Consider the following 15,720-nt stretch of genomic DNA (forward strand, 5'->3'; position numbering starts at 1 on the left):
GTACCATTACCAACTGATTATCCAATTATAGGAACCAAGTAGGTTTTTAGAAATAAGCTTGATGAATTTGGAATTATTATAAGAAATAAGGCAAGGTTAGTGGCTAAGGGGTATAATCAAGAAGAGGGAATTGATTATGATGAGACTTTTGCCCCTGTAGCAAGGTTAGAAGCCATTAGATTACTTCTTTCTTATTCTTCTATAATGAACTTCAAGCTTTATCAAATGGATGTGAAAAGTGCTTTTCTTAATGGGTTGATACAAGAAGAAGTGTATGTGGAGCAACCACCAGGTTTTGTTGATTTTAAGTATCCTAATCATGTACAAACTTAAAAAGACACTCTATGGCTTGAAACAAGCTCCAAGATCATGGTATGACAGGCTGAGCAAATTTTTGATTGAAAATGACTATGTAAGAGGGAAAGTAGATAATACATTGTTTGTGAAGAAGTTTAAAAATGATACAATGTATGTTCAAATCTATGTGGATAACATTATTTTTGGATCCACTAATGTCTCTCTATGCAAAGAATTTGCTAAGACCATGCAAGGAGAATTTGAAATGTCAATGATGGGGGAGCTTACATTCTTCTTGGGGTTGGAAATCAAACAAATGAGTAATGGAATCTTCATAAGTCAAAGCAAGTATTGCAATGAACTATTGAAGAAGTTTGGTATGGAAGGGTGTAAGGAGGGTGCAACACCAATATCAAACACATGCAATCTTAACTTGGATGAGAAAGGCATAGCTGTTGATAACTCAAAGTATAGAGGTATCATTGGATCACTTTTATATTTGACAGCTAGTAGGCTTGATATAATGTTTGCTGTGTGCTTGTGTGCAAGATATTTCAGGCAAATCCAAAAGAATCTCACATGAAATCTGTAAAGAGAATTCTTAAATATCTAAAAGGAACAACTAATGTAGGTTTGTGGTATCCAAAGGGAGTCTCACTAAGTCTGATAGGCTACTCAGATTCAGACTATGCTGAGTGTAGACTTGATAGAAAAAGCACAAGTGGTACTTGTCACCTACTAGGAAGTGCACTAGTCTCATGGCATAGTAAAAAGCAAGCTTGTGTTGCTTTAAGTACAGCTAAGGCTGAATACATAGCTGCAGGGAGTTGTTGTGCTCAAATTCTCTGGATGAAACAACAACTAAGAGATTATGGAACTGGGCTGAGTAAAATTCCTTTGAGATGTGATAATACAAGTGCAATAAATCTAACTAGAAATCTAATTTTGCACTCTAGTACAAAACATATAGAGATAAGACACAACTTTTTAAGAGATCATGTTTAGAAAAATGATTGTGTTGTAGAGTTTGTTGAAACTAGTAAGCAATTGGCTGACATATTTACAAAACCTCTACCAAGAGAAAGATTCAATCAATTGAGAATTGAGCTAGGAATAATCAATGAGTCTTGTTTGATTTGATTGTAAATTTGTACTTGGGATTGATTGTTTGATTGAAAATTGGTTGATGTATGTGTAAAACATTGATGTATGATGCATAAAAGAGAGAAGTTTAAGAGTTGAAATAGATTAGGAATGTTTTAAAAAGTTAGAAATAAGAGAAACAAAACTTCTCTGGAATAATCGATTATTTTAAAATTTAATCGATTATTGTAAGTGAGCCTATAAGAATAATCGATTATTTGGGCAATAATCGATTATCTGGGAGAAGAGGAATTCTAGAAGTCTCTGAAATAATCGATTATTTGGGCAATAATCGATTATCCGGGAAGCTAGAATACAAAGAGTCTATGGAATAATCGATTATTTGGGAAATAATCGATTATCTGGGCAAGTTAAAGAAAATGACCCTCTAGAAGGGTTTTTCAAAGGATTTTACTTATACAAATAATCGATTATTTGTATGGATAATCGATTATTTGAGCGACCCTTGGTTTTCCAGAAGGTTATTGAACAGTTTTATTCGCGCCAACCTTTAACCTCCCACAACTCTTCATTTGTGGAACCTCTCCTCTACCCAAAACCGGTGCTAGGGCTTTTATAACTTCCAAATCCTCTCATTTTCTAAATACTCACATTCCGTCAACTCTCAAACCCTAACCCATTCATTTTCTTCATCTCCTTCATCTTCTTCATCTCCACCAAAGAACTAATCTTTAACCCAACAATGGCTTCATCCTCCAAAAGGCCAAAGAAGCTAGAAGTGAGGGGGAGAAAACATCCTCTACCCACGGAGAAAATCATTTCAAAATGGTTTGCTGATGAGAAAACCTAGGAGTACTATTTTGAATGGTATGCGGGTAGAAGAATCATCCCTCCCAAGACCTTGAAGCTGGAATGGTTCAAGAACGAAGGGTTTAGCTTTCCACTTCTTCTGGAGCACCAGGAACTTAGGAAGTTCTTGGAACTAGAAGGACCCTATTACCCTGAGCTTATAAGGCTGTTCTTATGCTTTGCCTCAAGCAATGAAGGGATAATGCAATCGGTGGTGAAGGGCAAGCTCATAAAGCTTAATGGTCCAACTTTGAAGGAAGTTGTTGGGCTGAGCGAAGACGGGAGTACAAAGCCCCAACCCTTTAACTTTGGAGATTTTGAGGAGCTGACAACTTTTAAGGACTGTCAAAGGAACCCGGAGACCACCAACTATACAAAATTTTTGGCCGGAGGTATGAAGAAAAATTCAAGATTAATTTCTTTTATTATAGCCTGGATGATTAAGCCTCGATTACATAATCATGCTCAAATGTCAAGGGATGACATTTTGATGAAGCATGTAATCAAGAAAAAGATTAAAATTGATTGGGTGTCTGTGGTGAACGACTGTATGTGGAAGGCTAGGAGGAAAGAAGATGGTCCAATACCATATGCATTATTACTGTCTAAAATTTTTGAGAAAGCAGGTGTGGATTTGAAAGGGGAGAAAAAGATAATTCTCCATGCCTCTAATAAGATTGAAAAATCTTCCTTGCATCATATGGGGATGGTGAAACAGGAAGATAAATGGATATTCAAGGGAGATGTCCCTCCGACTCCTGAACCTGCAACTGATGAAGATGGCGTTCCATCTCATGATGAAGATCAGCCACCACAGGCCGAAATTGAACCTGACAGAGAACAAGAAGCGGAGCCTAAAGCATTCTCTCCATTTGAGAAAATTATGATTAATAAGCTTGATGCAGTCATGGAGATGTCTAGGAGGCACGAGTCAATTTATTCGGGTATTCTTGATCGATTTGATAACCTTGATCATGATATTAGCCGAATTAAAGCTTAACTTGGGATGCTGGAAGACTCGGAGTGATTCAGTGCTTTAATGTTTTGTTTTGAAATTAGGAAGTTTAGTTTTAGAATTTCTGTTTTTCAATTGGGTTGTAATTTCGTTTAATTTCTGAACAATTATCTTGGCTTATTTTGTTGAACACTTTATATTTTGATACAATGTGAAAGTTTATTGTTGTTATATTGTGTTTAGAATGAGTTGATAATTCTATTTTGGATTATTGATTCTGCGATGTTCTGTTTTTGAACATTGATATGTGGTAATTGATGTTTGTTGGCATATGTGTTAATGGTTTTAGACTTTGAAATATGATATTGTACTAAATATTGTGATTTTGGCTGAAAATTTGATATGTTTTGTTGATGATATAATGCTTATAGTTTAGATATTGTGATTCAAGATTACAAAATTTTGGTATTAATTGATTGGAAAATGCTTATAGTTTAGTTCTGTGGCATTGATCATGAGAAAATGAGTATTGTGCAGAAGTTCATACATGAGTACTCTGGACATATATATTGGTTTGTTTTTGATGATGTCCAAAGGGGGAGAAAGGTTTTTGAGCTTGTTTTGCAGGATTTAAGATGTGGAAATATGGTTTGCAAAAAAAAATGGCAAATGGCTTGTATGGTTTGTCATCATCAAAAAGGGGGAGATTGTTGAGATTCATAGTGGTTGAATCAACTCACATCTGGAGAATCTAGAGAATGAAGGTTTTGATGATAACAAGTATGGATCAAAGCTGACCAAGGACATCAACAAGTCAAAAACAAAGTCAAGAAGAAAATGTAGCTATTATGTTGTGTAATAGGAGTAGCTCATAAATTGTATTGTTTTGTTGACCTTATTTTTCATGTGTGTGCTTTGTGCATGAGCTAATCTTTATCTAATCTGATTAAGAGTGAGTATGATGATGAGTTAGAAACTTCATAAGTTATTTTGAGACATAAAACAATTTTTGAAAACTAACTCAAAATAATCGATTATCATTAAATATAATCGATTATTCCAGCAACAGGTAAAAAGGATGCCTTGCTGCAATAATCGATTATTTGTGAAATAATCAATTATCCCAGGAATCACTCTCTGGAATAATCAATTATCCTGCAAAATAATTGATTAATTTGTTCTTGGCTGATTTCCAGAAATCATGAAGAACAAAATAATCGATTATTCATTAAAATAATCGATTATCTGGTTTTGAAAAACTTATAAATAGTTTGCAAATTTTGAAACTTTAGAACAAGATAGAATAGAGAATCAAAAAGAGAAAAAAACGTGATTGTGAAGTCTTTCTGACCTTCTTGGAGTGTTTTCTTTGTGAAACCAAGAAGTAAAACGTTTTTGTGAAATGCTTTGAGAAAAGATCATCATCATCATCACATTCTTGAAAAGAGAAAGATTAAGATTTGCTTTTGAATTCCAGGTGAATTTGTTCCTTAATTCTTTGTGAATAATTGTAAATCTTGAGTAGGTTTCTCAAGTGGTAAGGAATTCTTGTAGTGGGTTTCTACAAGGGGTGCTTTCTTGGGGTCAAGAAAGTGATTATCTTGAATGTAGGAGTGTATGCATGCATGATATGCTTGTAAAACTTCTTCATTAAGATAGTGGAACAAATCTTGATCAGGTTATGATTGAGGACTGGATGTAGGTCACATGTGGAGTGGCTGAACCAAGATAAAAGACTTGTGCAATCTTCTCTTACCCTTATCCTTTACTTTGAGTATTCTTGATTAACATGTTTGTATGAACAAAATTGTTTTAAACTGAATCAAAGTATTGCATATTGATTGCTCTTAACTTTGAAAATTATTAAAGATTAATCAAGAAAGCATATAGGATTCATTTTTCATTAACAAGTCTTTAAGGAACTTCTTTGAAAATTCATAATAAAAAAGTTTGAATTGAAATAAAGATCCTAAGAATTCTAAAATTTTTTAAAGTGTCATAAAATCCAATTCACCCCCTCTTGAATTAAGTCATTCTTTTCTAACAGTTTGAAGGCTTGATCCTTTTATAGTAGCTTTAGAGAAGATGTATGGCAACTTTGAGTTGAACTTTCAATTTGTTTCATGAGTTGCTTTAACACACCATATACTTCTTACCGCGCATCTCCAACAAACAACCAACACGTATCTCAAAAGCAATCATAGAAGCAAAAGTAGAAGCAAACATAAGTAATTCCAACCCCAAAGTACACACATGCAACCTCACAGGAAAAACATAGGAAGAAGTGGAAGTTTCAGCTCTGTTCAAGGCAAACAGCCTACCAGTTGTAGTAGGTCTCTCCACTCTCTATGCACCCTTAGGCTGCCTAGCCCTTGCTAAATAATCTCTCGACACATGACTCATCTGACCATATTTGAAATACTTGCTCTCAATATATAGACAATTTCTAATGAAATGAGCTTTTCCACATCTATAATATCTGAGAGTGACAACTCCACCCTAAGCTCCACCTCTAGCTATGTCAGTAGGCTTGCTTGTGATAGGACACCCTTGTTGTGATGGGGACCTATCATAAGGCTTCCTCTGACCTCCACCCTCCTTGGACCCAACTGGTACTTTTGAAATTTTTACTACTCGAGTACCACCTTCCAATCTCTCAACAACTTTAGCCTTCTCCACCAAGGTCAAAAACTTAGTGATAGCCATAGGCATTACTACCTTCTTCAACTCATACTTTAGACCCTCAACAAACTTCTTGCACTTCCAAACTTCAGAGATAACTTATGAGTAAAAACGAGCTAAGTGCTTGAACCTCATCACATAATTTGCAACAGATAAACTCCCCTAGTGTAATCTCATGAATTTTGCCTCCTTGGTGTGTTTCACACTCTCCGAAAATACTTCTCAAGAAACACTCTCTTGAAGCATTTTTTCAATCAACAACAACTCTAGAAACCAACATCTACTAAGTACCCCTCTACTAGTACTCCGCCTCTCATGTTAGCATATAAATGGCATAAGCCAACTTCCTCTCTTGAGAGCATCCCAACACAGTAAATATTTTCTCCATCTTATAGATCCAATGGTCAGCTTTCAAAACTTAGCTATGTCCCTCTCTCGAGACCCAACTACTATTGTTGTCTCAGTTGTAGCTCTCTATCTTTCCACTTAAGAAAAGTAGGAATTCTGCTGTTGCATAGCCATGACCATCATCTCCGTGGTACGATCTATCTACTTGTTAGATCTAGACACTTTCTACACAAAGCAACAACTCATTTATCAACACAACACAATAACTACTCATCATTCGTCAAACAACTAATCAACATTACTCAACATAATTCAACACAACACAGAGTAATACACAACAGAAACCTAATGAGATCACCCCCATAGAGTTCCCAAAAGACTCAACCAACTCTGATATCATAAAAGTGTAACGACTTAACTTAGTCTCTACACTGTACGACATAGCGACTAACAACGGAAAACATCTAACTTAAGACTATAGTTATACAAATACCAAAATATGTATTATATTGCAAATATATAAGAAAAATCCACTAATTATTTAGGTGCAATATAAATACAGTAATCCAATAGTGTAACCTATACATTCTATGTTTTGGTAAAGCAAGTACTATTTCTTTACAAAACTACCACTATAGGGTAGTAAACAAAATTTCTCTAGCTCCAATGCCACTAGGTAGCCTCCACAATAACTTTCCAACCCTATCCTTACCTTTCTCCCATACTACGTATGATCATTGCAGTCCACACCACATGGAAACATGCAAGGGTAAGCTAGAGTAAAAAGGAATAACATATATGCATACATATATGTATACCAAACAGAAACATCATATCTTAATTCATCTTCAACAAAACAACAATAGGGCATCAAAGTATACAACACGGATCAACATAAAAACCTTATTTCAATATAGCAACACATTTTATCACAGGTCAACACAACATATGAACAACACAAATAACTCAATACATCATATGCTCAACACAACAACAAATGCACTGCCATGCATTTTAACTAGGAGATCTCCTACAGCATAGGGTGAGTAGTTTAAGTGGCTTGACCCTACCAAATTGACAACACAAGATGTTCCTTTGGGCTTGCTAGATCAACAAAAAATTGGATAAAAATCCATAGCATAATAACTCAATTTCTCGAATGTTTCCACTTAAACAAGGAAGTATAGTACTAATATCAAGATAGAATAGTTGGTGATCTTACCACGACATTAGTTAGCTTAACCAAGCCTTTTATGGGATTGACCCACTGACTACCCTCCAAATACTACAACCTTCTAATACTCTGTTAGGAACTAAGTTTCTAACTCCGTACTTTACTCGGCTGGTCACTTGTAATCAGTATAGTCTGGCCTATCCCCTATACTATGGTCACTTCATATATGTGTACCTCGACCTTGCCAACACACGATACCAACAAAGCCCTATAAGAGAAACAACACATCATCCACTTCAATGGTTAGCTTCCCAAGAAAGATTTTTCAACAAATTGGGCTCTTAAAATATCACATCACACTATCCACACAATTGGATAAACAACTTTCAAAAACATTCCCTCTTGTTCAAGTGGTCAACACAACTTATTTATAACATTATAATCAACATGCATCTCGATAACACATCATTTTTTCAACATAACTACACTATCAACACATAACTTAATCAACACACAACGTACAACTCACAACTAACTCATCATATAACAACTCAAACTAGCAAGAAGTCAACACTTCATCAACCTTAGCATTATGTTTTACATGAATATATGAGATTTTGTCTTTTAGTATGTTTAATTAGTTTATTATTATAAATTGTTTAATGAATATATTGTTAATTTCATATTCATTAACAGGTATAAATTTATAATCTAAAAAGAATTTAAAAACACTGGTTAACATTAGCGACCGAAATAGTGACCGAAATAGCGACCAAATTGATTGGTAGCTAGTTCAAGTTTTTTGCAACCGATATGATTTGTAGCTATTTCAAGTTTTTTGCGACCGAAATAGCGACCGAACTAATTCGTAGCTATTGCAAATTTTTTGCGACCGAAATAGCGACCGAATTTATTCATAGCTATTGTAACTTTTTTGCGACCGAAATAGCGACTGAATTGATTCATAGTGATTTCTAGTTTTTGCGACTGAAATAGCAACCAAATTTATCCATAGCTATTTCAGTTTTTTTGCGACCAATTTAGAGAGCGATTTAAAAAATATTTTTAAATAAATAAAAAAATTTGGCCACTGAAATTGCAACCAAATAATTTGGTCACAAAATTGGTCTGAAGAAGCTATGCAACCAAAACTGTAGCGACGACTTAGGAAGTTCTAGCGACAGATTTATTCGGTCGCTAACTTGCGACGAAAATATTTTTGGTTGCTATTATAAATAGCGACCAGGGTTTTAGCGACGAATTTTTTTTGTCTCTAATTCGGTCGCTGATTGTATTAGCAACGAAAATTACCTAAATAGTGACGGATTTTGGTGGTCGCTAAAACTTGATTTTTTTGTAGTTAATATATCAATTAAATATTAGCAATTAGTGGCATAAGGGATAATCACATCACTACAACTCATGCATAGCTCACAAGCATATCAATAGCACACTCACATACTACATTTTCATATTTTAATCTTCTATGATATCACATGGTCCAAACACCTTAGATAGAGCTATATATATGCTATTAAGATAATATTAATTTTATTAGAAAGCTAAGAAAATTATCTCCAACATTCTATGTTGACCTTAAGAGATAAATATTCATTTACTATTTTAAATAACTAAAAAGCTGCAATATTTCAACCTAAATCTGACAGCCTGACCTTTGCTTACTAATTTGATCATAACTTGAGTTCTAAACCTCCTTTTTATGCGATTCTAATGACATTTAAAAGCTAACATCCAATTCTACAACTTTCATGACGATAACAAAACCTAGTTCTGCCATTTAAGTATACTAGAAAACTTACAATGTACGCACATTATATTTCGCAGACAGAATATGAGGTTCATCTTTTAACTCACATAAGTCGGTCATTACTTAACATTTTTTATGTGATTCTTATGTCTAAGTTGTAGCCTTAAATGTCTACTTTCTAACCCAATAATTAGAACTCAAGTTCATTAATCACACGTAGAGAAATCAAATAAATACCAAGGTATGTTCATACTAGAATTTTTAGAATCTGATGCAACTTACTCTTAAGCTCTATTCTCTTATCCAATTGGTAAGAACTCTCTATAGATTACGTTACACTTATATAAAAGACACAATTTACATATATAACTACATACCTAATCATTCTCCTCATACAATTATCAATGCATTCCCTTAGAGTTTCCCAAGAAATTGATAGAGATCTCAAATCATACAATAACAATTTCAAAACATGAAATCAATCATCCATTCAGGTAATTCATACCATTAATTACATACAAGAAGAATAAAAAAAAAAAAGAAATATACACAATTGAGGAAAACACATCATGCATGAGCATACAACAAACACAGTATTGGAGTTTAATCCCATTACCCAACATACATACCCACAACTAGAGCTTGGTTTCCCACTCCCTCTTACTTGGATAAGCTATAGATGACGGATACACGACACTGAGATGATTTCCTTACTGCTTTTGGTCTTCGGTGTATGTGAAAATGGCATAAAAAGGATTTGATGAGAAAACTCCTCTTTTTGAAAAAACCTAATCTCCTTTTAATCCTTTAGATTAAAACATACTAACCATAGTTATCTCGAAGATCCCTTCCCTTTTTAATAAAATATTATACTATTCGTTAATAAAATACCATATAATTATATATTCTAAAATATATTACTTAATTAAAACAAATATTTAACAATCCTTATTAATAAAATAAAAAAATATCAAAATTGTTAATAAAATATTTATATTATGTTTTATGAAAAACAGAATATTACATTACATGAAAAAGAACTTTTGAATATGTTATAAAAATAAAAGGTATTATTTTTTTAATGCGATGATGAGATAATTAATTAAAATGATTTAAATGTGTAATTATTTAATTTTCAATATAATTATTATTTTATAAGTATGTATATCATTTACTTCAACTTTAATCTATTAAAATAATTTTATCAAAATTTCATACTATACAGCTTACCAAAATAATTTTTACATTGTACGAGTCTCTATCTAGGTATTAGTAAATTAAATAACTTCCGTATGTATAATATAATAAATGCCTTTTTGATTTATCGCTTGACATATGATAGAAAACTAAATTATAATTATATCACAAACATATATATACGTCCTTTTCACCCTTATAATTCATCACTTTACTTTTGCTTCGTTTTGTATCAATGGATGATCTATTTAAGGATAATAATCATCATTAGTACTTCAAAGTGCAACCTTAACTTGCTAAAATGGATATTGTTCTAAATTACCTAAATGCAACTGCCATTGGACTTCTTTCTCTATTCCTCTTCCTCTTCTATTTGTTTTTGTATCATCCCTTCACATTTGGTCATAATAAAGAGGCTCCCATGGTTGCAGGTGCATGGCCAATACTTGGCCACCTCCCGTTGTTGAGTGGCTCACAATCACCACATAGAACCTTGGGTGCTTTAGCTGACAAGTATGGTCCCATATTCACTATCAAACTTGGTGCCAAAGAGACTTTGGTAATCAACAACTGGGAAGTGGCTAAGGAATGCTTTACCACGAATGACCTTGTCGTTTCTTCTCGTCCCAAGCTTGTTGTCATTGAACACTTGGGCTACAACCAAGCCATGTTTGCCGTAGCACCCTATGGTCCTTATTGGCGCGAAATACGAAAGATTATAACATCAGAGATCCTCTCCAATCGCCGAGTAGAGCAACTACAACATGTTCGTGTGACAGAAATTCGAAATTCGATTAAGGAGCTCCTTGATGTTTGGAGTAGCACAAAGAGCGAGTCTGGTTATGCATTGGTGGAGCTGAAGCAATGGTTTTCTCATTTGACATTCAACATTATTTTTCAAACGACCGTTGGAAAGCGATATTTTGGTGCTGCAAGTGTGGATGATGAGAAGGCACAGAGATGTGTAAAAGCTGTAAAAGAGCTCTTGCGTCTGTTTGGCGTGTTTACAGTGGGAGATGCTATTCCTTATTTGAGATGGTTTGATTTTGGTGGCCATGAAAAGGCCATGAAAGAAATTGGCAAGGAATTTGATGGTATATTAAGTGAGTGGTTAGAGGAGCATCGACAAAAAAGGGCTTTGGGTGAGAACGTTCAAGACTTCATGGATGTGATGATTTCCTTGCTTGATGGGAAGATAATTGATGGGATTGACGGCGATACCATGATCAAATCCACTGTCCAGGTATATATACACACACGAGACCTATACTCATGTAGTTTTCAAGATTGTGTGCACCGTACCAGTGACTTTTGTCGGAAATATTTTGTGAAGATATAGAAAAATTGAACGTTGCGTGGAAATTAAAATTGAAGATGAAAAATTGTAAATAAAATTTATAAAAGAAGATACTTATACATAGGTTTATGGTCAATTAAACCTTTTAACAAATTTTATCTACTCACAATCCTATTTATTGATACTAGATGAAGTAATCAAAAACAAGATATAAAAGATAAGGCTAAGACAATGATAAATAAAGACAGACTTATTTATTTCAAGAGTAAACTTTATACAATTATTCAATTCAATAACTCAATCTATTCCAACAGTTGAATAAAGAATTTTAATTAATGGATCAAATTTACAAGTTTTTACAAAGTTTAAAAACTATTTACAACTTTGTTACACAAATTCAATTCAACAATTATTTACAAAAATATATTATATGTTTATTTGAATTAATATATCAAAATATCAAACGAATTTTAAATTTTATAAAAAAAAATTATAGACTTAATTTATTCATTAAAATTCTTAATTCATCTATTAAATTATTAAAATTTAATATAAATAATAAATTATTAAATTAATTAATTATATTCAAATTTATTTAAATGGATTACTTTTCAAATATCCAATCTAAAGTTTAATAAAAATTTAAACAAAAGAATCTCATAAATATAACAACTTTAATTTGAACTTAAGTAAATAATCTTCTATATAACCGTGAATCTTGAAAAACGTTGTAGTGTGTGAAAAAGTGGGAGATAGAGTGAAAGACAATGAATAAAAAAATATATAATAATAATAATTATAAAATAATAAAAATAAAATAAATTGTAGAGTAATGATTATCGTGAAAGAAAAATAAAATCTTAATGTATAACTTATAAAAATGAAAAATAAAACTTTTGATGCAAAACCAGCATAGAATTTACACACTTTATACATGAACAATAAATATAACAATAAAATAGATTATGGATATGGTTATAGAAATATCTATCATGACATTTAACTCATAACTTTAATTAATTTTTCTTCCTTGCAAAATAACACTTTTGTTATATTGTTTAAGATGTTATGGATACTCCCAAACATGTAATTCATATATTAGTTCATGAACCAATTCTTTATCATAATTTACATATGAAACATTTGCATATTTCATAATTCCAAAGTTTAAAATAATTACTCATTATTCATAATATGAGATTGATGTAAATTATATATAAATTATGAATTTAATGACATAAAACTTGCCTATGGACTAAAGCTTTACTCTATTAGATTTATTACATAACCTTATGAAAAAGTTATCAAATTATGTTCATTTTCTTAGTTCCTATGTGTAAATTAAGAAATATAATTTGATATTTATCCTAATTGATTATAGGCATAACAATAATTCATCTGAGAAAACTTATTATATTTTGGTATAATAAATTACAATATTATGTCTAATTCTTTATGTGATTTAAGCAAAAAAAATATATAATTTCAATTAATTAAAGATACTATGATTAAGGATAGGAATAAACCAAGTCAGGCTAGACTTTGAATATATAGGCTGAGTTTGTTTTACAAAATTAAAGCCTAAGTCAAACCTATTATCTATAATAAGCTTTTTTTATTATAGACATAACATGACCTTTTTAAAAGCCTAAACTGACCTATTATCCTATTGAAATTATTAATATTAATTACACTAATAAACTTAATTGTTAAAAAATGAAGAAATTTATTTTTAAAATATAGTTTACTCAATATTATTAAATTTTAAATATTTAAAAAAATATAGAAGAAAAATTGAATCATATTTTACTGAAGGATCAATTCATGCGTAGTCATGTATATTGATATACACTCATGCATAGGTCATATGTTTATAAACTTATAATGAAAAAATAATAATTATATAAAAAGTATTTTAAATTTTGATAATTTATTATTATTTTATAAATTTATTTTTAGTTATACTTTTAATAATATATATACACTAGTTTTTTGTTATATTATATAAATAAATAAGCTGACTTGTCAAACCTAACAAATTTTTCTATAAACCTAAGCCTAGTATTTTTATATAAATGAACTTTGTTTAAAAGTGTAAACTTGACATTTTTATTAAATAAGTCAGGTCAAGTTAAACTTGACTTTAAAAAGACCAGATCATATCTCCTATTTAAGGCTTGACCTATTTCTAGTCCTAACTATAGTTAATCAATAATTAATTAAAATTATAAGAAAGACAAATAAAAAAATTAAAGTTCTCAAAAAATTAGAAACTACTATAATTTTATAAACTTTATATTTCTTACAATCAAGAAGATTTGAGACACATTATTAGATAATAAAACATGCATCAACTAAATTAACATATACTCTTAGATAATTTTAATGAATTTCAATGTAACACAATTAATTACTAGCAACACAATTAACAATTTAATCCATCCTTAATAAGTTGCTTGTTACTAATAATAACAATTAAGACTGTTATAAGCTCTGTCTATTAAATAACTTTTTTAATTACTAATATTATTTATCATTAATATTTTTTAATTGCAGAACATAACATAATGCTACATACATAAAATAAGAGAATTTAATTATTTATTGAAATCTTTAAAATCATTATAACAATAATGTCATATTACGATCAAAACCATATTATTACATCAATAACAATAAAATGACATTTCATTTCTATCTTTTCGAGAGAGAGTAGAGATACACGAAAAGCATATATATGAAAAATATATAAATATAATTGTAAAAGTAAAATTCCAAAATCGGAATAAGACGCCAAAATCTTTTCACATTCATGTACAAAGATTGAGAGTATTTGAAACAACAAATTCCTAAACATGCAAATATCATATGCATTTGCTTTATTTATTTATTTACAAATTGCCACTTATACAAGCTTTTGGATTACATATTTGATTTGTAGGCAATAATATCGGCAGGAACGGATACAATTAGTACTGTTCTTATATGGGCAATATGTTTGATATTGAAAAATCCTCCTATATTAGAAAAAATTATGGCAGAACTTGACATTCAAGTTGGAAAAAAGAGATGCATATGTGAGTCTGATTTAAATAAGTTAACATACTTTCAAGCCACAGTCAAAGAAACTTTAAGATTGTATCCTCCTGCTCCTCTCTCAACACCTCGTGAAATCACAGAAGATTGCACTTTAAGTGGTTTCAATGTTAAAAAGGGAACTCGTCTGATTACAAATCTTTGGAAAATCAACACGGATCTTAATGTTTGGTCAGATCCATTAGAGTTCAAACCAGAAAGGTTTCTTACTACTTATAAAGATATTGATATGAAGGGTCATCATTTTGAGCTATTACCATTCGGAAGTGGTAGGAGAATTTGTCCTGGAATAACCTTTGGCCTTCAAATTGTTCATTTCAGTCTTGCGATTCTTTTGCATTCCTTTGAGATCTTAGAATCACCAACCGAACCTATTGATATGACTGAAACCCTTGGAATAACCTACAATAAAGCCACTCCACTTAAGATTCTTATTAAACCACGACTGTCTCCTAATTGATAATTAGGAGAGCTTGTGATCTTTATGTGTTAAATAATGGTATGAACTTGGTGCATGTATTTTGGTTGTAAAACTATATGTAATTTATTTTGGTTAAACCTGCAGCTTTGTCTTGTAAAATGTTTCAAAACTATGTATTATGTTTCTTTCATTTTAATTCACATGAAATAAAAGGTTGGTTTTAAGTATTTTTTGTTTAACGTGGTTACGCGGTCGTAATAGTGATTTTTCTAAGGCGAAAATTATATTTTGAGTTCCACCCAAATTTCTGATTCTATGATTGACTAACTTTAATTTTTGTTATTTTATTGGTATTTTGATTGGCTTTAATTAATAAAAAGTTCTTTTTAATTCTGGAAAACATAAGATTGATAATTTTAGTTCTTAAATGATAAAAAGAAATCCATTTATATTGAAAATGATCACGACAATAAATTATGTTTTTGCTGTCGGCCATAAGTTGATGTTGCAAAAGCTAATTAAAGTGACGCAA

At 31.3% G+C, this 15,720-nt stretch overlaps 1 protein-coding gene across 1 annotated transcript; it reads left to right on the top strand.

Annotated features, from left to right (window-relative positions):
* The first annotated feature begins 10,427 nt into the window (after positions 1-10,427).
* LOC109791466 (cytochrome P450 82A4) lies at positions 10,428-15,415 on the top strand. Its single transcript, XM_083067812.1, has 2 exons — positions 10,428-11,617; positions 14,613-15,415. Exons 1-2 carry the CDS (start codon positions 10,676-10,678, stop codon positions 15,225-15,227), a joined length of 1,557 nt encoding a protein of 518 aa, XP_082923938.1. The 5' UTR covers positions 10,428-10,675; the 3' UTR covers positions 15,228-15,415.
* The last annotated feature ends 305 nt before the right edge of the window (positions 15,416-15,720 follow it).

This window comes from Cajanus cajan, chromosome 2, assembly GCF_000230855.2.
Source record: "Cajanus cajan strain Asha chromosome 2, NIPB_CcT2T_4, whole genome shotgun sequence".
Classification (NCBI taxonomy): domain Eukaryota; kingdom Viridiplantae; phylum Streptophyta; class Magnoliopsida; order Fabales; family Fabaceae; genus Cajanus; species Cajanus cajan.